The sequence below is a fragment of the Canis lupus genome, chromosome 10 (genome assembly GCF_048164855.1).
Source record: "Canis lupus baileyi chromosome 10, mCanLup2.hap1, whole genome shotgun sequence".
NCBI classification, from domain to species: Eukaryota; Metazoa; Chordata; class Mammalia; order Carnivora; family Canidae; genus Canis; species Canis lupus.
Window position 1 is genome coordinate 2,777,671 of NC_132847.1, and position 27,456 is coordinate 2,805,126.

At 49.5% G+C, this 27,456-nt stretch overlaps 1 protein-coding gene across 1 annotated transcript in view; it reads right to left on the reverse strand.

The window, feature by feature from the left end:
- Positions 1 to 8,986: 8,986 nt before the first annotated feature.
- MAML1 (mastermind like transcriptional coactivator 1) overlaps positions 8,987 to 27,456 on the reverse strand; it is a 49,875-nt gene continuing 31,405 nt past the window's right edge. The window contains exons 3-6 of the mRNA XM_072840473.1: positions 19,532 to 20,944; positions 17,232 to 17,471; positions 14,587 to 14,683; positions 8,987 to 12,477 (exon numbers count right to left, since the gene is read on the reverse strand). Coding sequence (XP_072696574.1) covers positions 11,498 to 12,477; positions 14,587 to 14,683; positions 17,232 to 17,471; positions 19,532 to 20,944 — 2,730 coding nt within the window. The 3' untranslated portion in view covers positions 8,987 to 11,497. The remainder of the gene's footprint in view (positions 12,478 to 14,586; positions 14,684 to 17,231; positions 17,472 to 19,531; positions 20,945 to 27,456) is intronic.

Here is a 27,456-nt window from a genome sequence, read left to right on the forward strand (position 1 = left end):
TTCATTTCTTTCTCGTCCTTTTGATTTCATTTACTCTCCTTTTTTGAGAGTGTAAAACCTTCCCATTGTTCCAAAGGTCTGTCCCACGAATGTCTCCACTCACCTCCCGCACCCCTGTGTCCCTCCATTCCATCTTCACCCACACGTGGGGCTAATTTCCCCCTTCAGCTTCTGGTTCATCTGCCTTGTGTTACTTTTTGCACAAATAAGCAGATCCGTGTAAGTTTCATTTCCTCTTCTTTCGTAACCTGAAAGGAAGCATACTAGCTAGATATGCTCGTCCGCACGTCGCTGCCTTTGCTGAAGGAAAAATCCTGGACAGCGTGTGGTACATGTTCGCAGAGCTCTTCCTCATCCTTACCCCTGTGGGTAGCCCCATGGGCAGACTGTAGTTTATCAATCCTCTGCACACCCATGTAGGGTGATCTTATATTTTGCAATTACAGTTGAAGCTTCAGTGAATACCTGGATTGTGTATTTTTTCCTATTTATTTAGTTATTTATTTATTAAGATTTTATTTGTTTATTCATGAGAGACAGAGAGACAGGCAGACACATAGGCAGGGGGAGAAGCAGGCTCCATGCAGGGAGCCTAATGCAGGACTTGATCTTGGGATTCCAGGATCACAACCTAAGCTGAAGGCAGATGCTTAACCGCTGAGCCACCCAGGCATCCCCTATTTATTTATTTTAGTAATCTCTGCACCCAACGTGGAGCTCGAACTCAGGACCCCCAGATCGAGTAGCCTGTTCTTATGACTGAACCAGCCAGGTGCTCTGGGTTGTACTTTTTTAACATATAAAATGTTATAAAATTTAATTCTAAGAAATATTTTATTTATTTGAGAGAGAGATAGTGAAAGAGAACATGAGCAGGGGGACAGGGAGAAGCAGACTCCCCATTGAGCAGGGAGCCAGACCGAGGGGCTTGATCTGAGGACGCTGAGATCACAACCTGAGCCAAAGGCAGACACTTCACTGACTGAGCCACCCAGGAACCCCTAAAACTTAATTTTCTGAATAGCAAGTATATTCACTTGATTCAAATAGAAAAATATAAAAACCAGCTATGTTTATGAAATGATATTTTAACAGGGCTCCAACCCGCCCTAAGGATTATGCACCCCTTGCTTGCTGCTGACCTAAGTCCCTTGGTCTGGAGCAGAACTAACTTACTCCCATTGAGGTTTGCAGACCACTGGCCTTGACAAGTGAAGGACCAGGCACAAAAGCTAAGGCCTGAGCACATTCGAAAACAGCCAGCAAGTCGGCTCAGGGTCCTGTCGACTTATGTCTAACCTATGATCAACCACCTGTGCACCTGCATCTCCTGCACAGGGCTCCCCATGCCCACCCCCCTTTAAAGCCCTCTGGCTTCCCTCGGGCGGGGGGTGGGGAATAGTCTTTGGGACATTCATCCACCATATTCCCAGGTGGCCATCTTCCTGAATAAAACCTTTCTTTCTTTTCTTACCATTTGTCTCTGGCATATCTGAGCAGGGAGGAGCGAACCTGAGTTTCCTATCCATAACAATATTAGGTAGATACTGATTTATTTATATTTATTTAAGAGAACATGAGTAGGGGGAGCAGCAGAGGGAGAAGCAGGTTCCCTGCTGAGTTGAGCTTGGAGCCCAACCCAGCCTGGGGCAAGGTTCCAGGATCCTGACCTAAGCTGATGGCAGACGCTCAACTGACTGAGCCACCCAGGTGTCCCCAGATAGACACTGATTTATTTACTTATTTATTTATTTACTTACTTACTTATTTATTTATTTATTTAGATTTCATTTATTTATTCATGAGAGACACAGAGAGAGAAGAGACAGGCAGAGAGAGGCACAGGCAGAGGGAGAAGCAGACTCCATGCAGGGAGCTCCGGGCGGGACTCGATCCCGGGACTCCAGGATCTGGCCCTGGCCAAGGGCAGGCGCCAAACCGCTGAGTGATCTCCGATAGACACTGATTTAAATATCATGGCTTTTTGGTGACATTCACTGAAATTCTCTACCTGTGTATTTACTTTTTAAGTAATCTCTACACCTGAAGTAGGGTCTGAACTCAAGACCCCAGATCGAGAGTTGCATGCTCTACCGATTGGGCCAGCAAGGCTCAATGTACCTGACAATTTTAAAAGAGCTTAAAAGCAGATGGGAGGAAAGCCCGCGAGCACTGCAATCGCTTATTTTCCAGAAGCCCAGTGTAGAGTGGTTGGCGGCAGGGGTGGGAAAGGGCAGTTTTCAGTTGACGCGTTTGGGGACCAGAAAAATCAGAAAGGTTTTGAGATGCTGATGAACTTAGCATCTCAACAAAAACACTTCAGCGCAAAGCCTCCCGTTGCATTGAGCGAGTTGCTCAGGGACCGAGGGTTCGGAGAGCGAGCCCGGGGCGGGCGTGCTCGTGCTCGTCGCAGACGGGAGGCCCGCGGGCCGCGCTGTGACGTGGCGCCGCCGAGCCCCCGCCGCCGCCGGGAGGTCCCGAAGCGGGCGGCCCTCTGCAGGGGAGCAGGGACCACGCGCCGAGTGGTGAAGCCCGGGTCCGGGCCATTCCCAGGGGTGAGCAGCACGGGGGGCGCGCCACAGCGCCACCTGGAGTCCGCACCTTGCACCACCCGGGTCCTCCCTATACAGTAACTCCAAGCCTCACCGCCCTCATCCTCGGGGAGCCCGTCGGCTTCCCTGGACGGGCTGAGCCCGTGGTCACCCACCACTATCAATGCATGGTGGCCACACTTGTCCCGTCGCCACCAGAATTGTACCAAGAGGCGCACCAGGGGATCAGCCGGGTGGAAAGCATTCTCTCTCTCCATTGTGGAACCTCACCCTCCTCCCTTGATTTTCAGGGTGGCCTCTTCTTCTGGTCTCTTGGTGCAAGGAGCTCAAAGGCCCAGGAGGCAGCTGTAGTTTTTTTTTGAGATTTTATTTATTTATGAGAGACAGAGAGAGAGAGGCAGAGACACAGGCAGAGGGAGAAGCAGGCCCCCCGCAGGGAAGCCTGATGCGGGATTTGATCCCAGGTCTCCAGGATCACGCCCCGGGCCAAAGGCAGGCGCTAAACCTCTGAGCCACCCAGGGATCCCCAGGCAGCTGTAATTTAAAGCCTAACAGGACTCCTGCTGTGTCTTCTGGTGGATGTGCTCTCCCTTGGGGAGCCGGGGTCCCTGGATGCACGCAGTCTGGCGTTGCAGAATGGGAAGCATAAGCTCTCCCTGTGGGTCTCCGGAGTGACAGCAAGCAAGGCCACCTCTACTTCCACTCTCAGTTTCTTCCATGTCTCCTACCTCTTGAAGCAAGCCCCATGGCCCAGTCATTGGTCTGGGGTGCATACCCCTTCCTCGAGGATGGCACCCTATCCTTGCAAGGACTTATCACTAAGCTGGCCCCTGACCTGTACCTTTGGACAGTCTTTCCACTGCTCTCCAGGTCAGCAGCTTCCAGGGGTCCAGAGGGGGCCAGCACATTGGATCCTGCTGCCATGCACCCCTGACCACACTGCTGTGGAGAGACACTTGACATAAGATGTACTCTGTCCTGGCAGGTCTAACACTCTGAACCCTCACCGGCAGGACAGCCAGAGCCACGCCTGGACTCTGCGTCCATTCCAGGACATGTGAATGGCTGGAACCAAGGACACAAATGACAAAGAATGAGGAACTGGCAGAGATCAGAAGAGATAAGGAGGCTTGATCACAAATGTAAAGTGTGATCCTGGATGGAATCCCAGACCAGAAAAGGGGCATTACAGGACGACTCTTGGAATCTGAATACAATCTGTTGGTTAACAATCTTTTTTTAAAATATTTTATTTGGGATCCCTGGGTGGCGCAGTGGTTTGGCACCTGCCTTTGGACCCAGGGTGCGATCCTGGAGACCCGGGATCAAATCCCATGTCGGGCTCCCAGTGCATGGAGCCTGCTTCTCCCTCTGCCTGTGTCTCTGCCTCTCTCTCTCTCTCTGTGTGACTATCATAAATAAATAAAAGTTTATTAAAATAAAATATTTATTTATTCATGAGAGACACACACAGAGAGAGAGGCAGAGACACAGGCAGAGGAAGAAGCAGGCTCCATGCTGGGAGCCCAACGCAGGACTCGACCCCGGCTCCCCAGGACCACACCCCAGCTGAAGGTGGTGCTAAACTGCTGAGCCACCCAGGCTGCCCAACAATCTTTGTTTCAATATTAAGTTCCTATTTTTAATTTTAATTTATTTTTTAAAAAAATATTTTATTTATTTGCTACAGAGAACGAGAGAGAGAGTGCACAAGCAGGGGGAGCATCAGGTAGAGGGAAAGGGAGAAGCAGACTCTCCACAGAGCAGGGAGCCTGATGTGGGGCTCCATCCCAGGGCCCCAGGATCACAACCCCAGGGGAAGGCAGACACCTGATTGTGCTACCCAGGCATCCCTAATTTTATATATATATATATATATATATATATATATATATATATATATATATATATTAATGATTATTTATTTATTTATTCATGAGAGACACACAGAGAGAGAGAGGCAGAGACATAGGCAGAGGGAGAAGCAGGCTCCATGCAGGGAGCCTGACGTGGGACTTGATCCTGAGACTCTAGGATCATGCCCTGGGCCAAAGGCAGGCGCTAAACTGCAGAGCTAAACCAGGGATCCCCCTAATTTTATAGTTTTAAAGAGGCTCTGCACCCAGCATGGGACCCAGTGCACGGCTTGAACTCACATCCCTGAGATCAAGACCTAAGCTAAGATGAAGAGTCTGATACTTCATGGACTGAGCCACCCAGGTGCCACTAATTTCCTATTTTTAATAATTATGCTGTTGTTATAAAGGATTTATAATGGAAGCTGGGGAACCGTGTGTAAGTATTGTGAAAAACAACTTTGTTGAGTTATAGATTTTATCTACCATAAAATTCACTCATTTTAAGTGTACAGTTCAACAACTTTTTTTTTTTAAAGATTTATTTATTTATGATAGACATAGAGAGAGAGAGAGGCAGAGACACAGGAGGACGGAGAAGCAGGCTCCATGCTTGGAGCCCGACGTGGGACTCGATCCCGGAACTCGATCCCGGGACTCCAGGATCGCGCCCTGGGCCAAAGGCAGGCACTAAACCGCTGAGCCACCTAGGGATCCCCAACAGTTCAACAACTTTTAGTAAATTTTGCCCAGCTGTGCGAAGCATCATGGTGATCTGGTGTTAGAGCAAATTCATGGCCCCAGTAAGCCCCTGTCCCAGGCCGCCCTGATCTGTTTTCTGTTTTTTTTTTTTAAGTTTTTATTTATTTATTCATAAGAGACACAGAGAGAGAGCCAGAGACACAGGCAGAGGGAGAAGCAGGCTCCCTGATGCGGGACTGGATCCCAGAACCCCAGGATCACAACCTGAGCCAAAGGCAGATGCTCAACAGCTGAGCCACCCAGGTGTCCCTGTTTTCTGTTTTATTGCTTTGCCTTTTCTGGACATTTCATGTAAAGGGATTCATTCCTATGACATGTGATCTTTCATGTCTGCCACGACTTAGCACATTTTTGAGATCTTGGTACTATTTTCTTTCTTTCTTTCTTCTTTCTTTTTCTTTCTTTCTTCTCTTTTCTACCTACCTTCCTTCCTTCCTTTCTTCTTCTTCTTCTTCTTTTCTTTCTTCCTTTCTTTCTTTTTCTTTCTTTCTTTTTTCTTTCTTTCTTTTTTCTTTCTTTCTTTCTTTCTTTCTTTTTTTTTTTTTTTTTTTAATTTATGATAGTCACACACAGAGAGAGAGAGAGAGAGGCAGAGACATAGGCAGAGGGAGAAGCAGGCTTCATGCAGGCTCCATGCACCAGGAGCCTGACGTGGGATTCGATCCCGGGTCTCCAGGATCGCGCCCTGGGCCAAAGGCAGGCGCCAAACCGCTGCGCCACCCAGGGATCCCTCTTTTTTCTTTCTTTCTTTCTTTCTTTCTTTCTTTCTTTCTTTCTTTCTTTCTTTCTTTCTTTCTTTCTTTCTTTCTTTCTTTCTTTCTTTCTTTCTTTCTCTTTCTTTCTTTCTTTCTTTCTTTTCTTTCTTCTTTCTTTCTTTCATTTCTTTTTTTTCAAAAGTAAATCTGAAGTTCTATCAAAATGAAAAGCCAGAAGAGAAAAAAAAAAGATGAATCACCACCCTTTCCAGCGGTATTACCAAGTGGCTAGTTGATCTCAAGACATGGTCTGACTCAGAGGCTGGGCATTGGTCTCTGTCACTGGCAGGGTGGACCCTGAGCAGTGACAGAGCTGGAGCAACCTGGATGAGTCAGAACTGTGCTGCTGGGATCCTGCAGAGCCACCTCATGACACCTCAACCCCCCCACCCCCGCCCCCGTAGCTAGTCCTTTCATAAGCCCCTTTCCAGCCCAGGGAGGTGGCAGGGGTGAGGGAGGGGGGAGGCTGGCTAATGGTTATGGACTTGGCTGAGTTTGTGACCGCCAGGGATGATCTGACTTTTGTGAAGACCAGACTGGTAGATTCAAGGGGCGTATGTGAAGGAGATCACCCCCACCCCAGCTTCCTATAAGGCTTTTAGGGTGGCACCTAGCTCTGCCTTTCCTTTAGAATGCAACATTGATTTCCATGGACTCTCTTGGCTGGGTGGGGAGGCAGTTTCGGAGGCTTCCACTTGGCCAATGGGAGGTTTCTACAATAAGCAGGGATTCCACTGTTATTAAAGATCAGGGCCAGAGGAATGACCAAGCTGGACTGTGGACCCAGCCATCCCACTGTGAGCCAGGCTTGGATTCCATTTACTGTGTATCTACTGCTACTCCCCTAACCTAAGTGGAGTCATGATGACCTCGACATCCTTGGATCAGTGTCAGCTCAGACCCTGAAGTCCTAAAGCAATTAGGTGTTCCTCTTCACTGGGTTATGTATGAATCTCTGAGTAAATGGCGGTAGGCACCTCTGGGAAGGACAAGGAGAATCACGACCGCACCACTGCACACTCACGGTGATGTGAGAGAAGACTCCCTCGTGGGATCTGGCCTCTTTGGTCAAGGGGTTCTGAGTCTGAGAACTGCCTCCTGTCTGGAAGTTGGGTGATGTTTCGTGGCTTTGTCTCGGGGCTGCCTCCATCAACTATCCAATTGACGATCCTCTGGTTGCAGGAAGGAAGCCAGCCCCCTGTCAGCTGCCCAGCTGTTCGCCGTGGCCACACCATGATCCATTTACTAGCTCCCTGGTTCTCTGCGGGGCTAGCCTCTGAAAGGTCCACACTACAACCTGGCCCTATTGCTTTGGGATCCTCTCATTCCCCTTGCTAACAGGGAGCCCGGTTCTATTACTTCTTCTACTGTCAGCCCAGGCCTCAGAGGAATAGCCACCCAGCTTCTCAGTGAAGTGGCACCTCTCCGGTATGCCCTCTTTCGGGTAGATGGATGTCCTCGGGTCCTTTATGAAACATATTTGGCTGGTGTGAATATTTGGTCATCACAAATATAGAAGTATGTCCACTCTAGCACGCAGAATTTAAGAAAAGTATGTTACTGCATAAGCAAGTATCAAAAAGAAGAAATGGCATGGGGGGTAGATATAACTAATAAAGGGGATTTTGATTTCTTTTTTCTACTCGGGGTTCTAGATACCCTCTTGATTCTCCAGCTCTGAGAGTAACCTGACACAGTGATGGGATCATCTGTAGCTCTTAACCTCGAAGGTGACAGTGTGCAGTTGGGCTCTGTCCCACAGCACGGAGTAGCAGCTGGGTACTTAAGAAAGCACAGAACTCACCTGGGACCTTGGTTTTCAAGACGAGAGATGGTGATGGGGTGTCAGGAGATACAAATTCAAAGTTAGCTCAGCAGGCACCCATCTTGGCTGAGCCAAGTAGAGCTACATCCTCCATAATGGAGTACAGAGTTAATTCCAGCTTTCTTCCCCCAACCTTGAAAAGTTCTGCTTTCCAAGGACAGGGACAAATAAGGCCATCTGCACAGGCCCCGTGTGCTAAGCTGATGGTCAGAGGCTTCTGCTCCTTCTATGCACCTGAACAGGAGGTCCTGCAATGGCTCTGTGTGATGTCGCTATGTTTTTGCAGATGACAGTTCTTCCCCTCTCACGTCAGCCCCCTCAGAGATTGCATTCAGGGCACAGATGTCAAGATGGATGGGTGGGTTCTGTCCTAGCCCTGTAGATTTCCACTCTGGAGGAGGGTCCCAAATTCATCTTTCCCAATTGTCATGGAAAGCTCTGCAGGCATTGGCTGGCCTCTGTGGCCCAGCTTACAGCAACCACTCAGCAGATGATCTTTGAAATGTTTTTTTTTTTAATTTTTATTTATTTATGATAGAGAGAGAGAGAGAGAGAGAGGCAGAGACACACAGGCAGAGGGAGAAGCAGGCTCCATGCGCCGGGACCCGACATGGGATTCGATCCCAGGTCTCCAGGATCGCACCCTGGGCCAAAGGCAGGCGCTAAACCGCTGCGCCACCCAGGGATCCCCACATCTTTGAAATGTTAAGCACAGCCAACTTGGGAGAGTGGCAGGTGCATTACCAGTGTGATGACAAAAGGGGAAGGGTGGGTCCGGTATGTGACGACCCCCCACAGTGCGACAATGACAGTAGTGGGTGGGTGGGTGCACCTGAGCATATGTTCTTACAAAAAACCAAAAAGGGGAAACTAAATAGGACCTGAGGAGCAGCTCAGAGGGGAAGCCTAGGGCTTCAAGTACAACATCTGAGCTGCATCAGGGACCTAAAGTATCCCTGACTTGTGGGGTCCAACTTCCTCCTGTTAGACACAAGGACAGGGGCGGGCCCCCGACAGGGGAAAGACTAGTGGCCCCAAGTTCCACCCTCCTGCCCAGCATCAAACAATATAAGTTAGTCGGAGGTAAATCAGACCATATGTTCCCCCTCCCTCCACCACGCAGTAAGCAGGCAGCTGCATCACGAATGGACAGAATGGACACTGGTACCAAAGAGGTCACGAGCTGGGCCCCTGCCCAGCCTGCCGGCGCAGCCATGTGAGGTCAGACATAGGCAGTTTCCATACTAGCAAAATACTTTATTTTATAACGATAAAAGAAAGAGAGTAAAGATTTCTTTTTTGGTGTATACCAGAGTTAAGGGCAGTAGAAGAATAAGGGAATTAATAGGATTTTTATGTACTTTGATGACAATAAAAAGTTAACAATACCAACTGTTTGCCGTAAAACTTATCATAGCTCCCCCAAAACACATATATAAAGGATCATAATTTTAAAATCTATAAAAGTAAAAAATATACAGTCAGAAACTCTAACGCTTATTTCCTCTTTAATATAAAATTGTAAACATTTATTTACACAAAGCAAATGTGTATAACAAAGTCCGAGCACCCTTCTTTTGAGTCATGGCTCTTGGAAGAGGGGATTTGCACTGAAGTGGAGTCATCTCCTCCCCTAACTACCCAAAAACCAGATTCATAAATAAAGCCATGGGCAGCTCCCTGGGGGGACCCCAAGCATCACATTTTATTGCTCCAACACTGTGGCGAGAAGCCTGCTATCTGTCCGGCGGTCTGAGGACTAAGGCAGGGGCCGCCCTCCCCAAGAGGGGACAGAGGTGAGCAGCCAGAGGGGGACCAGGAGAGGAACAAGGACCCATCACTAGCCTTCAGCCCACTATTTTTGGTAGAAAACCTGCTGAAGTCACCCTCTTCCCCTTCAGATTGGGGAACTCACTCAGAGGGCAGAGTCTTCACTGGCTTTATGATTCATTCCCTTCTTTGAGAGCTAAACTCAGCATGGGGGTGGGGGAAGGGAGGGAGGGCGTTTAAAGGGGAAATGGCTATTATGGAAGAGAAGCTGAGGGTCTGAATACCCCCACGAAGGCACTGCTGGTGCAGAATAATTACCCCTAGGTGCACAACCCTTCATCCCCTTGACACCGCTCAGGCTGCCCACTCAGAGATCTTCCCTGGCTCAATTCTTTATGGCAGACACTCCTTCAATCATCCACTTTGCAACTCCAGGGAAGTAAAAGTGGGGTTTCAGTTTCTCCCAAGACCACTCTGCCTGTAAGCCACTCTTCTCAGTGTCCTATTTTCTCTCCAACACTCTGTTTAAAAAGGGTCTCACCCTGCACTTACCATTTTGCTTTCGTTCTAACCAAAGTGCTCTCTCCATCTTTGTTTTCCATGAACAGCCCACAGGCAATCCTGTTTTGTGGACTCTTAGCTTAGTCAAGTCCATAGACCTTCAGAGAGAAATCCACTCAAATCTTTAGGAAGAATGTGTTAGTGTTATAAAGCCATTCTCTTTAAAAAGTGCAAGTCATCAGACGTGGGAGAGTGGCCCAAGTGGTAAAACCAAGTGGAAATCTCTCCTGTGGCCCAGCCTCAGCCTCCCTGGCAGCTCACATGCCACTTGCCCTCCTTCCCAAACCTTTGCTTTCTGGGGAGGGGATGCCCTTCTGCCCACAAGGCTGGGGCTCCCTAAGAAATTTCAATGACTCTTTTCCCACCAATCTCGTTCACTGTTGCCTTTAAGAAGTTTCCTATTTGGGCTGGAGAGAGAAAGAAGGGGAGGCAGAGAGATCACGGGGACTGCAGACGGGGTGAAGGCCTCTTTGCACAGCTCAACTACGATCACCTTCCTGACACATGAAGTAGGAATTTTCAGAGACACTGAGGCAGGTGGGGAGTGACAAGAGAGAACACAGGAACCCCAAACATTCCATCTCAGCATGTAGCCTGGGGGCTTGCCACCACCAGGCACTGGGCTGGGAGTGGAGGTGGGGTGGGGATTCCTCAGGCTGGCCACCGTTGGTGGACCTGGGGACACAGCACTGCAGGGGAGGAAGAGAGAAGGAGCAGCTGTGCCGCCAGCTACCTCATGGCATCCTGTTCCTTTTTGGCACATGCAGTCACAGCCTGTGCTGAAGGACGCCATTTCCCAGTGTCCCTCCCTTTTCCCTGAAAGCGGACAAAGAGCAGGACTAAGAAAGGCTCCTGACCACATGGAAAGCCTGGGTTCCCAATGCCACGCAATCAGTTTAAACCATCACCTATCCTAATCCATCTTCAAACCTTAAAAATTAAAAAAAAATCTTTTCTATGCTACAAACTGCAAAAAAATAGTTCGGCTATATGAAGTTGCAACAAAACCTGTCCCTGACACCGGGGCAAGTGGAGAAATCTTGGATTATGTCAACACAATGGCACAGATTTTTGTAAGCCTGACATCACGGGGTTTCACTGTTCTTACTGTTGGGTTTTTTTGGTCATTTGGATAGAAAACCACCTGTAGAACCCTGTCCTGCTGTCCCGACACCAGGCAATGGATGCCAGTAGAGCGGCTGGGGCCAGCCCAACAGACCGCAACTGCTGGCTGGGAGCCAAGACCCCCCCCACTGCAGACCCTGGCCAGGGCCCACCTCAGCCCTGGGGCTCTAGCTTCCATCTACCCAGCTCCCCAGGGGCCGAGGGCTTTTGGTCCAAAGTAGTTGTTCTTTCTTGAATCTGAGAACAGAAATACAGGCTGTGTGAACACTGAGAATACCACAAATCCTCTGGTTACTGAGGCCCTAAGAGGTCGTCCAAATCATTCATCCACTCTTCTGAAGTCCTGTTCTTCAGCAAGGAGTCGATCAGGTCGGCATCTCCGGCCATGCTGGCTAGCCCACTGCCACCCGGCTGCCCACCGTAGGCGAAGGGCAGCTCCTGGCCCGCGGTCCGCACAGGGTAGGCCTGAGTGCAGTGCAGTCCTGGCCGGCCACCCATCGGTGGCACGGGGCTCTGGCTGAAGGCCCCCAGCTCGGGCCCACCGGGGCTCAGGCCCGGCAAGCCCTGCTGTGGGGCTCCCTGGGGAGGTGCTGGGGCAGGAGCACCGGTCCTCTGCTGTGCGTTCACAGGGGGCAGCATGGCCCCTGCCGCAGGTGTTGAGCTCATGGGGGCCATGGGCCTGCTGGGCATCGCCTGGGAGAACTGGGGGCCAGACATTTTCAGGTGGGTCTGCTGCATGTGGAAAGTGGAAGCTGCTGGGAAGGGGCTTACAGTGCTGTTCCCTGGGGCCTGGCTGCTCAAGTTTGCCATGCTCTGATGCTGCCACGATGGGTTCTGGCCTCCCATTGCAGCTGACACCCTGGGGACCTGCGGCTTAGGTAAACCGGAGTTCATGGTCCCCTTATTGTGCTGTTGGGAGAGGCCAGAGCTCCCCAGAGAGTTTTGCCCATAGGCAGCAGAGACTGTGGTGTTCTGGCCTACAGTGGGCTGCCGGGTGACGTGGGCATGTCCGTTGGTGGCCTGTGGCGGGGGCTGGGCCACGATCTGGGTGAGGCCGGAGGCCATGCTGTAGAGGCCGCTCTGGGGCATGCTTTGGGAGCCAGTGAACTGAGCCACACCCCGGTCCTGCTGGCCTGAGTTTGAGGAGAGAGAGGAAACCGAGGTATGTCCAGGGCCCATTGGCATCAGGTTCCCAGCCTGAGGGAATGCCCGGGGACAGCTGGAGTTAGACGGCCCTAGGTTGTTGATGCCAGGCACAGCAGCAGAGGACCCTGAAAGACAGAGGAGATGGTCAGTGGAGCTGGCATTTGTTGGCCCTCCACCATGGGGAGTCTTTAAGAACCAAGCTACAGGTGCTATCTTCCACATGAAAGGCAAAATCAGAATACCAGGTATCTTTATGGTCAGTGGAACCTTGGAGACGACAGCCCTTGGGACTTCCCACAGGATGGAATGGAGGCCAGTTTGGAGCAGTGAGGCATTTAAGACTGGCTCAGAGGAAGGGGCAACACCCCAGAGTGGGAGAAGGTAGGAAATTCAATGATTCACCTGTCAGAGGCCCACCCCACTGTGCTCTGTGGAAAGCCTTATGCCACTGTGGGGACCCCCAGATGGATCCGGTCCATGGTCTGCCTTTGGGAAGCAAAGGTGCTATGTGGTGTGACAGGGTGATGACGATAGCAGGGGTCAGGGGATCACTGCCTGAGAAGATAAAGGGTGGGCCTCAAAGAAATGGTGACAAATACACTGGGTTTTAAAACGGTCAGAGTTGGGACACCTGGGTGGCTCAGTAGTTCAGAGCCTGTCTTCGGCCCAGGACGTGATCCTGGGGTCCTGAGATCGAGTCCTACACTGGGCTCCCTGCATGGAGCATGCTTCTCCTTCTGCCTGTGTCTCTGTCTCTCTCTCTGTGTCTCTCATGAATAAATAAATTAAACAATCTTAAAAAAAAAAAAAAGGGGGTCAGAGGTTAGCGATGTAACAGTTTGGAGAAACAGTAGTGTGGAGTGTCAAAAGGCACACAGGAGAGGAGATCTGTGTGGGATGCTCCACGGCTGGGGGATATCCCACTGGTTGGAGATACAACTGGACAGTCACAGATAGTCTCAGGAGAGCTAGGGCTGCTATGTGAATGGCAGGGCTGCTCGGCCACAGGGTGAGTGAACTGCAACAGTGGTGCTGGGGCTGGGCAGGGGCTGCTTGTCACTTAGGCGAGGGGCACAGGACCTGTGGCATGGTGGGGGTGAAAGAGGGAGAGTGTGAGATCCTGTTCTTGACAGCACAGAACAAGGCATCTAAGAGAGAGACCACCATCAGCAGACACTGCCTGAGCTCCTGCTCGTTAGTAGGCATTCCACTGGGAAGATCAAGTACAACGGGATGGAGAGGTCCCGGCCTCAGAAAACCTGCCATCTAGGGCTCTGTCTTAGACAGTGGATGCATGGTGACGATGCTCACCGAGGAGGGTTCTTGTGGACAGGAGTATGACTATTTGGGGGCTGTGTCTCCTCTCCCTCTTCTTCTCCTGCTCCCCAGAGACACCAGACTGAAAACCAGCTGAGGGAAAGAGGACAGTGGAAATAGCCTATTTTACTCCCACTGACAGCCCCAAACGACGTTAGATGGGGTGAGGGCAGGACAGCTGGCAGAGGCCCAGGCTTCCAAAAAGCCCGCAGACTTAACTCCTCAGTCGGGTCAGCACACACAAGCAGAGCTACCTAGTGTCCCCATCAGAAGGGCCCAGCCCTGGTCAGCTTCCCTTGGGACACTTCACAGTGACAGTCGTTGACCAAGAAAAGGCCAGGTTTTAAAGATATGCCAGGAAGAGCTAGGAAGGCAGCTGCAGCCAGGTTCCCTTGCACAGCTGAGATGTGACAGCTGAAACCTCCGAGTGCTTCCTGCCCTTTTGCGGTCAACTGTCCACTGATGATGCTGCCATCCGTGACACCAAGTGAGCTGACAGGAAGAAAGAGAAGCAAAAGGCCACAGAAACTACATGAAGTCTTCTCTTATCTGGAAAATAAGGGCATCATTTCTCGAAGGCATGTAACAGCAGAAACAAAGAACTTTCTTAAGAATTACAGAAGCTATTTCTTGTTGATAAGCTATCCTTCAGCTAGAAATGATTTTGCTTCAAAAGACTGCGCTGCCTGAATACTCACCAAAGTGGTCTGCCCCTATGACCCCCTCCCCTGGGCCTACAGGTACCCAAAGAGCCAGGCTCCACAGGCAGACTGCAGCTTCTACAAACAAGTAAATCCAGCCAGCCCCCAGCAGGAAGCTAGGCAGACAGCAAGAGCTCAGCAGGAACAGAACACACCACTGCTCTGTCCTGTGCCTGCCTTCCCTGCCCACCCCCGTCACTCCCCATGTCTCCTCACCTGTGAACTGTCCGACCTGCTGTGGGAAGGTGCTCTGGGTTGGGTCTTGGTACTGGGGAGGCGGGCGAGTCAGGTGGCGCTGAAACTGCTGCTTTTCCTAGAAACGCCATGAACGATAGAACAGAACAGGACCCACATAGAACAGAAACAACAGAGTTAGATCAGACAAAAGTAAACTGCTACATTTGTTACTCACAGATGGATTCCTACACTTGTTATTCACAGATGCTCCTGGTTTCATTTGGGGATTAAAAAAAATTTTTTTTCTTGAGAGAGAAAGGTATACAAGCGAGGGGTCGGGGAGGGCAGAGAGGGAGAAGCAGATTTCCAACTGAGCAGGGAACCTGATCCAGGGCTCGATCCCAGAACCCAGGGATCATGACCTGAGTTGAAGGCAGGCGCTTAACCCACTGAGCCACCCAGGCGCCCCCATTTGGGGTATTTTTAACAAACTGTATGAAACAGAAGGATGGAGCAGATCTAAGGAGTGATGATTAAAAAAAAAAAAAAAAAGTGTATCTGTTTACAAAAATGTTCAGTGGAAAAAAAAAAAACGTTCAGTGGGAGGGCACCTGGGTGGTTCAGTCAGTTGAGCATACCACTCTTAGCTGTGGCTCAGGTCATGATCTCAGGGTCATGGAATTGAGCCCCATGTCAGCTCTGAGCTCAGTGTGGAGTTGGCTTGAGATTCCCCCACCCCCACCCCCCCAAATGTTGGGAGAACAGATCAGGAAAATGCAAATCAAAGCCACAATGACATACCACTTTACACCCACTAAGATGGCTAGAATAAAAAAGACAAGAAGTATGAAGTGTGGAGAACCTGGCGCCCTCACATTGCTGTGGGAATGTAAAATGGTTCAGCAGCTTTGGAGAATAGTCTGGCAACTCCTCACAGGGCGATTCTTTTTTTTTTTTTTTTTTTTTAAATTTTTATTTATTTATGATAGTCACAGAGAGAGAGAGAGAGAGGCAGAGACACAGGCAGAGGGAGAAGCAGGCTCCATGCACCGGGAGCCTGACGTGGGATTTGATCCCGGGTCTCCAGGATCACGCCCTGGGCCAAAGGCAGGCGCCAAACCACTGCGCCACCCAGGGATCCCTCCTCACAGGGCGATTCTGCCCCTGGGCATACACTCAACAGAACTGAAAACCTCCATCCAAAGAAGGGGGAACAACCCAAATGTCTACCAACTGGTGAATGGATAAACCAAATGGAGCTTATCCAAACAGCAGAATTCTGTTCAGCCACTGGAAAGCATGGGCTACAACATGGGTGGTAACTTTTAATGGGCATATGGTTTCTTTATAGGGGCCGAAAACTGACTATGGTGATAGCCATACCACTGTGTGAATATACTAAAAATTATACACTTTAAATAGGTGGATTATATCTCACGTGAATAGATTCTCAATAAAGCTGGTATTTTTAAAAATGGCAGAACTGAAGCAGTGACATGTGGGCTTTAAAGTCATCCTCAGTCACCTCCATCCTCTGGGTAGCTAGTCTCTAATGACTTTAAATTTTTTTTTTAATTTTTATTTATTTATGATAGTCACAGAGAGAGAGAGAGAGAGAGAGAGGCAGAGACACAGGCAGAGGGAGAAGCAGGCTCCATGCACTAGGACCCCGATGTGGGATTCGATCCCGGGTCTCCAGGATCACGCCCTGGGCCAAAGGCAGGCGCTAAACCGCTGCGCCACCCAGGGATCCCCTCTAATGACTTTAAAGATACAATTTTAAATTCTGAGAACTCTTGTAACCCTGGCGTCTACACGTTACACTTGGTGACCAAGCCGGTGAACTGCAGGACTTGGAGGGGCTGGGCAGGCCTGATTCTAGAACTCATTTCCCTGTGTTGTATTCTAGCGTATAACAAACTACATTTACAACAAAGCTGGATCCCATAGTGGACCAGCAGACCAGTGAGCTCAGTGCTCTAGTAGTTGTAGTCAAGGGACATGGAAAAATGTCCCTAACAAATTTAGTTTAGCCACACATTTGCCTTCATGAATTCTCACCAAGTGACATTAAAGCTGCTTCTAACACAGGCCACCACCATTTTTTAAAAAATTTTTTATTTATTTATGATAGTCACATAGAGAGAGAGAGAGAGAGAGAGAGACAGAGACACAGGCAGAGGGAGAAGCAGGCTCCACGCACCGGGAGCCTGACGTGGGATTCGACTCTGGGTCTCCAGGATCGCACCCTGGGCCAAAGGCAGGTGCTAAACTGCTGCACCACCCAGGGATCCCTAGGCTACCACCATTTGAAAAATGCCACACTCCTGGAAAGAGCAAAGGAGGGGCACCTGGTGGCTTAGTCTGTTGAAGGTCCCACTCTTGGTTTTGGTTCAGGCCATAAGCTCAAAGTGGTGGGCTCCAGTCCCTCATCAGGCTCCATGATCAGTGGGGAGTCTGCTTGAGATTCTCCCCCTCTCCCTCTGCTTCTCCCACTGTGCTCTTTCTCTAAAATAAATAACTTTTAATAAAATAAATAAATGGGCAAAGGACATGCAACTGATGCACACACATGTGAACATACATGCATGCAGGTGCATATATAGTGGAGGGGCAACCAAGCAGTCATGTGAGAGGCAGGTGACAGCGTGGGTGGTGGGGGTCGCCTTCACCTCTCACTTTACCTGTTCTGCCAGAAGGTGTTGCTGCCTTTGTAAGAACTGCTGTTGCTGCAGATGCTTTTGTTGCTGCTCCCTCTGTTTCTGTTGGTCCAAAAGTAAGTGATGTTGCTTCATGACTGCCGCCTGCTGCTGGCTGCTGAGATAGGGGGCGCTGCTGCGGGTGCTGGCCACAGACACAGCGGGTGGCTGGCTCCCGACACCGGCCGCAGGGGTGGCCACAGGGACGCTGGGGGTGTTCTGCTCCTGTGAGCACAGAGAAGGGAATCCCAGGTCAGGAAGAACATGGTGAAGTCCAAAAGCCCTGATCGAAGCAGATGAGCTCTGTGCAGGGAGAGCCTCTGCCCCAAACCCCAGAGCATATGTCCTCCGGGGCTTGGCTAGACACCAAAAGAAGGAACACCTGAGTATCCAGGAACAGCAACAAGCAGTGTCACCAGCTGCACTGGTGATCCTTGCTTCCTATGGTTCACCAGCAGCAGAGGCGAGATTTTACATTTAAGCTCAAATATTGGCACGTATCAGTTCCAGTAGGCAACTGCCACTTTCAAATGCTCACTTTCTGGAATGCATCAGTGCAAATGGGCCCCAAAAGGAGGAACACTCTGAGGGGCTCTGATGGATGGGGACTCGATGTTCCGAGTGTGCAAATCTTGGGTGCCTGGCAGTGGGACTGTCTCTGAACTGCCTGAGACTGTATCACATGTCCATTTGTGTTGACTTTTGTCAGAGCATGCTTACAAAATACTGTACCAATGAAAACTTTAACAAAAATTCTCAATTAATACATGGGCTAAAAGTGAGACTCATGTCAAAGGCTCCACAGTATTATCCCATCCTGATCATCCTGATTTATGTTTAAAAGGGGGAAAATTTAACTTGAATCCAGAAGAAGGTAAAAAAAAAACAATGATCATTTATACAAGTTCAACTTTTCTGAGCTCCTTTCCAGTCCTTACAGGACTTTATTTTAATCCTTACAAGAGTGTAAGCTTCGAGCAGACAGACCCAGAGGTAATTTCCTCATCCACCACCCCCAGAAGTGTTTGGGCTATGAGAGTGTTGTGTGCAGTGCCGAGCACTACTGAAATGGCAGTCGTCACTGCTCTTCTTAAGGATCTTTTTAGTGGCTGTGGAACAGTTTACTGGCTGACATAAGTGGAAGTATCAACATTTACACATGTACTCTCCTGCTGAGAGATGCTTAATCTGCTTCTAGTTTTTGGCTACTAGAAGTGAAGCAATGAACATCTTGTATATTAACTTTCCTATTTTTTAGGGATTATTTCTTACAGGGGTATAATGTGTCGATGCTTATGAACATTTTTATGACTTAAGAAAAATATGTAACACCAAACTACTTCCTACAAGCACCATGCCCATGTACACACCCTCATCAGTTGAAAGGCATCAATTTCCCCATTATCATCATCACCAGCAATTGTTTTTTTCTTTTTAATTTCTGAAATTTTACAAATACACACTGGTACCCGCAAAGGTATTCACCACAGGCTTACTTATAATAAGTGATGAAAACCAGGAGATGATGAGATACACTAACATACCGGTATGCCCTATGTTCCACAGCTGCTGTCACACAACTTTTAACTTGTCAAGGGATCTTCTGTGTAGACATGGAAGACAGTCCGGGGCACATCAGGGAGGGAGAAAAGCAAATGTGTTTCACTGTACCTTGGAGGAAGCTGGGGGAATAAGCCCTAGCCATGAGAAGGTTGCCAGGGAAGAAACATCTTAGAACACATGTGAATGTGAGTAGAAATGCAAATATTGATCATGATAAAACTAGTACTTGACCATTCTCCACCCTACAGAGCAGTTATGTGACTGCCAGGCTGGAGCATCATGGTGAAATAACCATGGAGTTTGGATGTGGGATTAGCTTGCCCCTTACTAAATCTTAAGGTATTCTACACACTACCTTTCAGATGGAAAGGTAGTTTAAAAAAAAAAAAACAAAAGGAGAAAAGCCTCTAATCAGCACATTAAATGCAACCTTTACAGGCAAAATAACAGCCATACATGACTTACTTTAAAGTTGTACAGCATGGAGGAGACACTCAACGCCTCTGCTTAGGTGCTGGTGATGCCTCAAATGTATGGATACTTTAAACCAAATTATACCAGGGAATTTCACCCTATTTTTGTTTATTCAGAATCAATCCTGTTTTCTTTGACTGATTTTTCTCTCTCAAGAGATTCAAAGGACGACGGTAGCATCCCTCTGCTCCCCAACTACCTGGGGCAAGCAACCACAGGGCTGCAGAGCAATAGCCTCATGTGCTCACCTGGCTGGGTGGAACCAGTGACCGGAAGGGCAGATTTCCTGGCTTTGGTTTCATCATAAACAAGGAGTTCTGTTCATTGCTCAGGTGAGGCAGCTGCTGGGGAAGATATGCCATGAGGGTGGACTTGCTCTGGCCAGATGCAGGGCCACCTTGCCCACAGTCGGCTTTATAATGAGAAAGGGGTTTGGTGTTGCCATAGTCCAGCACTGACCCCTGGTTAGTCACGGCATTCTGATTCAAGTTATTCGGCGGCTGATGACTCAGCAGGTTCACATGGCTGGACTGGAGGTAGGGGCCTCCAGGCCGAGGGGAGCTCTTGTTCACACCTGGCATCATGAGCAATTTGGAGTTGGTGAAGTCTTGCTTGTAACCAGGAGGGCTGGCAGGTTTCTCCATGGGATAGGGTACATTTAAGGGGCTGTGAGAGGGGCCTGTCTGCTGCCACGTGGACATCTGGCCCGGGGCTGGTGCAGGGGTAGCCTGCTGCGGGTTCTGGAGCATCTGCTCACGCTTCTGCTTGGCAGCAATCTGCTGGAGCTGGTGGGCAGAGGACAGCTCTGAGGCCCCTCCTGGGCCCTGGCTAGGCAACACCACACTGGAAAGGGCTCTTTGTGCATTCTGGGCCTGCGCTGATGCCGGCATCAGGTTAGGACTGGGATTATCTGCCCCAGGCTGGCCAGAGGTATGGAACAGAGGCTGAGTGCCCCCTAGGCTGGGTGAATCGGTACTCACGGGACCGGCTGAAGTCCCCATAAAGGTCTGTCCTGCAGACCCAGCCCTCACTTGTGGAGAGCCTAACTGTTCTTGTTCAAAGGCTGCTGGAGAGAATTCTGTCTTAATATTAATGTCCTGTGCCAAGGGGGTCTGTGTAGCAGACCCAGCAGACTCTGGGTCCTTCTTCTCTTCAAAGTCCTCATTAAACAGATCCTTCATGTCTTCATCAGGCACTGACCTGTTTAGCTCCTCAATGAGCTCTTTCCACTCTTGCTCGTTCAGGTTGAGGTCAGGCATGAGGTTGCTCTGAGATATGGAGCCCCCGGCCCCTGCAATCATGCAAGGCAGGTCATCGACGGGCTCTTGCTTCAGCTCTTTATTCAGGCTCAGAGGAAATGGCTCACCAGGGTTGCTGCCCCCATTCAGGTGGAGACTTGAGTCAGCCAGACACTTCTTACTGATGGAGTCCAGCCCCAGTGAGTGCTTCCCACTGGCCTGCAGTGCCTCTGCACCAGGCTTGTCAGGCTGCCCCAGGGGAGAGGCTGGAGGCAGGCCGTTGGAAGAGATGGCTACTCCCAGAGGGGCCTCTCGACGGGTCTTCTTGTGTCCAGAAAAGAGGTCTCCATAGCCATTCTGTTGCTCACCATTCTGAGGGGAGGTGGTGCTCTCCAGGTTCCTCTTCACTGTATCATGGAGATGCTGCAAAACACGACAAGAGCGACTTAACACACAATGTCACGGAGGAGGCCCCTTCGTTTGTTTGTTTGTTTGTTTGTTTCTTTCTAAGATTTACTTATTTAGTTATTCATGATAGACCTAGAGAGAGAGAGGCAGAGACACAGGCAAAGGGAGAAGCAGGCTCCATGCCGGGAGCCCGACGTGGGACCCGATTCCGGGACTCCAGGATCACGCCCTGGGCCAAAGGCAGGCGCCAAACCGCTCAGCCACCCAGGGATCCCTGGCCCCTCGGCTTTTATTTATTTTTATTTTATTTTATTTTTTTTAAACTTTTTATTTATTTATGATAGTCACACAGAGAGAGAGAGAGAGAGGCAGAGACACAGGCAGAGGGAGAAGCAGGCTCCATGCACCGGGAGCCCGACGTGGGACTCGATCCCGGGTCTCCAGGATCGCGCCCTGGGCCAAAGGCAGGCGCCAAACCGCTGCGCCATCCAGGGGTCCCCCGCTCGGCTTTTAATGGTGGTTTCCATCAGAGCCCGCACCCCTGCCGTGCTCTCCTGCTGACTCTGACCAGCCAGTTTATCCTCCCTCCTCCTGGGAGCACACCCCCACTTCCCTTGTCCCAGGTCCTCCGCCCTGGCCTGAGTCCGGGCCACTACTGGAGCTGCAGGAAAGCAAGCCAACTTCAATTAGTGCATCCATACCTGACTTCTGTGGCCTTCTCTTGCAGGATGCAAGCCTGATGTTGCCCACAGTCATCTAGTCTGAGGGTGTGCCCAAGAGTAGGGCCAATGAGAGAAAGAAGCCGAAGCTACATATACGTTCTTAAGGGTGTCACCTAAGTCCTGACTGTACATGAGACCAGCCATGCCCCTGCACTTTTCACTTCAGGGAACCAAAAACTTCCTTTTTGTGTTTAAGCTCCTTTGACTCAGATTTCTCTGGCTTTCAGCTGAAGGAGCCCTGCCTGCTAGGGGCTCTCTCTCAGGCCTCGGTGGGGTGGCTCACGAGCACCAGGTGGCTGACGTGTTGCACAGGCCAGCGTTCATGCCCCATTGGGCCTTTCAAGGAGCTGCTGTCTGGTGCCACTCCTTTTCCCCAGGCAGAGCTGCTCCTTCTCCTCCCTGCCAGCTCTAAGCAGCTTCTGACCCTCTGCGCCCCAGTCACTAGCCCCTACAAACCCCACTTCTCAGTATGAAAGCATTCCTTTGCCCAAAGCCAGCCTGTCTTGCACCATTATCCTTGCTTCCCCCCGCCCTCCTCAGCTAGATTTGTTTGGCTAGCCTTAAAAACCCTGTGTCATGGACAGGTGCTGTGTGCAGAGCAAGACAATGAGGTGGTTCTTGGGGTCTTCCGAGGCTTCCAGTCTGCCAGGATACAGGACACATCCAGACATGGCTACAGGAGAGCAGCAGAGCAACAGAACCCTGGGCCGGGAGTCTGGCACAGGAGCTTCATGAAGAGAACAGGACATAGGAGTGGGAAGAATGGAAGGTGCTATCTTTCCACTCTTTCCCTAGCCTCTGCCAGGACATGACTCCTTCATTAATGCAGGTGCCTACACTTAGCTCTAACCTTGGTGCTGTTCCTTCCCTAGGTTTTTTTGTTACATTTTTGTCCTTTGTCCTCCACTCCCCCCATTCCATCCCTCCTACTGACCCTAAGTATCTACACTGTATTATTTATAAAGTTCTCAATAGGAGCTTTCATAATTATCTTTTAATAGATTTCAGAGGAGTCGATGGCACCCAGAACTCTGTACTGTTGTCCTGGGGCTACAAAGAAGAGCTACATGGACCCACCACCACAGTCCGAGGAGTGTGAGGGCACCAGTGCCCTGACCAGGGCTCCTACCCAAGGCAACTCCTTGGGCAACAGCTCTAAACAGTAAACTTTTCCTAAAAGTAGGAGGGAAACCTCCTAGATACATACGCACATCGAGCAAGGAAACAAGGAGGGGAACTTTCTCAGTCTGCAGTCCCAATTCCAATGCTTCCACTCCTTTTTTAATCCTTGCTTCAAGATTTTCCTATTTTTTTACTGTTAAAGCTGACTGTGCAGTGCTCTATAAATTCTGGCTGAGTCCATAATCCTCTAAATCCATATCTGGATATCTAAGTTAGCTCAGAAAAACTCAGGGATACTCAATAAATGAAACTGTTGGGCAGAGGTGTAAGCTGAAAAACGATCCTAGGACCCTATAAGGGGACATCTGCTTTACTTTCATGTGGGTTCTCCTGCTTCCTGCTGCCACCTAGGGGTGTGAGGGGGGAAGGGACCCATGCTCTTAAAATGGACCTTTGTAAGATCTACCACTGGAAAACTTTCCTTTGAGGAAAGTCAATTCATAACCATTTAATTGATCACAAAGAAATCAAAATGAGTTGCTGATTTTTCTTGGGTTTTTATTCTTTCTATTATTTTCTTTCTGGAAAATCATTTGTTCCTCAGTGTCAGCTTTGGGCTGTCTATAAACCTGGGAAGTTGGAAAACTTCCTAAGGGGGAAGTTGGAAAACCTAGGAGGTCAGGGCACTAGATTGAGTCAGCTGGTTGTCCCAGATTAGAAACAGAATCCTTCTTTGCCCTAATAATTATAAAAGCTACCACTCCCTCTTTCAATATCCACATGCAAACAGCTGCAGACAAGTTCCAAAGTAACTTAATTTTGCAATCCAATTACTTTCCAAAGGAAACACCGGGCCATTTTCTCAACTGCTCACAAGATGTAACTGGAATGATGTAGGCGGGGGTGGGAAGTGTGGAATGTGGTGGCCCTGGCAGATTTTTAAGTGTTGAGCATTTGCAGGAGTGCCTGATATGTGCAAAGCAGGAATTTACAACAAAGATGTGCAGACAGCCTGAACGGATTATAAATTACATAAGAACACACAGAGTAAGAGCTATAAAGCAGACAAAACTAGCCAGCATGGATAAACACACGGGCTCCCTCTCAGCACATCTGGTACTTCGGGGTGCTCAGCTCAGACGGAATGGTCTTGTGGTACACAGGATTCCAGGAGGATCCCATCCTGGAATAAGGTGATCTGGTGTTCATTTCCTTCACAAGGGGTTTTGTTAAAGGGTACCACATGCCTGATGGTAAGCTGGAAGCCCTGCATACTCACCCTGTCAGTCTTCCACCAAAGCACCCTAAAAGTGCTTTGGCACCAAAGTCAGCACCAAAGTCAGCAAAAGTCCTGACTCCCACCCCAGCCTTTGCCACCCGTCAGCTTCTGCTCTGGGAGAGGGACCCCAGGATATACACTGCTGAGTCTAGGTGGAGTTGCCACACCTTGTGGACACCAAATCAGTGTCCTGTGTCCCCTCATCACCCTCATGCCAGCCTGAGGCATGAGACTTACAGCACTGTCTTGGGCCTACTCTCCACTTCTGCCACCGGCCACTGAAGTTCCAGTGTGCTTTCTGGCCAGACTAACCAAAGGGTAACACCTATACTCTTCCGCTGAGCTAACACACGTGGCTGCTTAAGAAAGGGGTGGCTTGCTCATCCATATTCCTTATGAGCTGGCAGTCACCTGGGGCAGCCACTAGTGCTTCCTGCCACTTCTCAAGTCATATTGCTCCTTGGTCATCCTATCAGCCAAACACCCACCTCCCCACACCCGAAAGCCAGCACCTAGACCCACTGCACTATGGCTTCCATCCTCTGGGGAGCTGACGGGATGCCAAATGGGCAGGGGTGGTAGTGTAGAAGGAAGACTTTAGGGCTGCTTTCCCTGAGGCCAATGATCTTGATGCTGTTAAATGCAGTCCACATTTTCAGTCTTTCCCTCCATCATCTGCCTCTTAATAATTCCTTGCGGGACACCTGGGTGGCTCAGCAGCTGAGCATCTGCCATCAGCTCAGGGCGTGATCCTGGAATCTGGGATCGAGTCCCACACCAGGCTCCCTGTGAATAAATGAGACACAGAAAGAGAGGCAGAGACACAGGCAGAGGGAGAAGCAGGCTCCCCGCAAGGAGCCCAATGTGGCACTCGATCCCAGATTCCAGGATCACACCCTGGGCCAAAGGCTGGCGCTCAACTGCTGAGCCACCCAGATGTCCCAAATAAATAAAATCTTTTTTTTTTTTTTTTAAAGATTTTATTTATTTATTCATGATAGTCACAGAGAGAGAGAGAGAGGCAGAGACACAGGCAGAGGGAGAAGCAGGCTCCATGCACCGGGAGCCCGATGTGGGATTCGATCCCGGGTCTCCAGGATCGCGCCCTGGGCCAAAGGCAGGCGCCAAACCGCTGCGCCACCCAGGGATCCCCCAAATAAATAAAATCTTAAAAAAAAAAATTCCTTGCATCTTATTTCTTTACCACAGTATCTTGCTTTCTCTTCTATTTTCTTCTGGTTGTTTCTTCTAGTCTCCTTTGAGGTAGGTCTCTGCTTCAAATGAGTATGGGAGTCCTTTCTCCTCTTTTTAAAATTTTTAAAAAAAGATTTATTCATGTGACAGAGAAAGAGAATGGTGTGCCAGCACACATGAGTGCATGAGCAGGGGGAGAGGCAAAGGAAGAGGAGAATCTCAAGTAGACTCCTCACTAAACACAGAGCCCAATGCAGGGCTTGATTCCACGACCCCATGAGATCATGATCTGGGTCGAAACTGAGAAGAGGTGGACGCCCCACTAACTGAGCCACCCGGGCACCCCTCTCCTCTTTTTATTCTACACATACTCTGACTGATCTTATCCACTCCCATGGCTTCAAATTCCCATGACTGAACATCACATTCAGAATAAACCCAACTGCCAGGGATCAAGTGCTGATCTATCAGTCTTTGTCCTTCATCCAACCTGCTTTTCCATGCTCCCCTGTTGTACAGCACACTGAGTCACACTATCCTTCTTATAGTGCCTCAAAGGTGCCCCCTCATTCCTGCCTCAGGGCCTTTACACTTGTTCTTCTCTTTGTCCCAAACACTTCTTCCCCTGATCTCCCTAGGGGTGGCTTAGCTCCTAATTTGGGTCCGTTATCCCCTCAGTCATTCTCCCAGTCACTCTCCATCCTATCTCCTTGTTAATTCTCCCATGGAGGCACTCATGTGAATGAGCCTTAGTTTTATACTTTAGGATGAAAAACAGAGACCCAGTACCTAGAACAGTGCCTGGCACTCAATAAGTATTTGTGAATGAATGTGCTCTTAATCCCCATGTTGACAGAGCTCCAGACTCCCATTTGTCTAACCACTTACCTGGTGTATGGGGTGTCCTGCAGATAATTCAGACTTAATCTGTCCAAATCTGAAACAGCTTCTCCCCAGTCTCATTTTCCTTTCTTTCTCTGCTCATCCCAGACAATGTTTGCTACCATCCACCTGGTCACATAAACCAGAACCAGAGAGCCACTCTAGCCCCTCCTTTTCTACTCCCTGCATTCAATCTATGTGCTAGTCCTGGTGAGCCCACTGCTCAGCATTCCTTGGTTCTACACACTACTCTCCATTCACTATCACCAATTTCTCTTGCTTGAATCATTTTAACCATGTCTACAGTTAGTCTTGCAATTTCCGCCCTCATCTACATTCTGCACTCTGGTCAGAGTGATTACACCAAAGGGCAGATCTGATCCTGTTACTATTTTCCTGAAAGCTCTTCAACGGCAAGGCACCTTATTGCCCTCAGGCCTTCATAACCCTGAGCTTGGCTCCGTCATCCTTCCGGCTCTGGAACTAGTTTAACTCCCCACCAACTTTCCAACCACACCCATGCTGTACAGCTTGCTGGAATGCCTCAAAAGTGTAGGTTGAAACATAAAAAACTAACTTTTTAAGGCAACAATCTGACCTGATACCATGCTGACTTTTCCTGTTTCTATTATGCTCTTCTAGTACCCTGTACAGACACTCAGGAACACTGACTGTCATTGGAAAAGACCATCTCCAGGTAAAGTCGATCTACTTTTAGGCAATATTCAAGATTTTTTTTTTAAGACTTTATTTACTTATTCATGAGAGAGAGAGAGAGAGAGAGAGAGAGAGAGAGGCAGAGACATAGGCAGAGGGAGAAGCAGGCCCCATGCAGGGAGCCCAATGTGGGACTCAATCCCAGGACTCCAGGATAACTCCCTGAGCCAAAGGCAGCCAAAGCTCAACCGCTGAGCCACCCCCGTGTCCCAACATTCAAAATTTCAATGACCTGAGGGAAAACGTGGGAAATCCATGTCAAGTAGCAACTTCGGTAAGGCACTAAGTGAGCCAAGTGCCACAAGGACAAGTCAATACTTCCTCAGTGGCCTTACTAATCACTCTGCACTTGCATTTAACTACTCCTCATGGTGTCAGAATCTCACACAACCTTCAAAAGCACCATGGGAAGGAGAATCACTGTTCTTGTTTTCCAGCAGATAAAAGTCAGATTACATGAGGCTTCCCAAGGTGTGGGCATTCGGGGGTCATGGGACGGATCTGCTGCCTATCCTCCATCCTCCGGCCCTGTCTCCCTCCTGGTCAGACTGGGAGGGGCCCACCCACATCGACTCTGCTTCCACCTGTGAGGCTGAGCGAGGTGTCTGTTA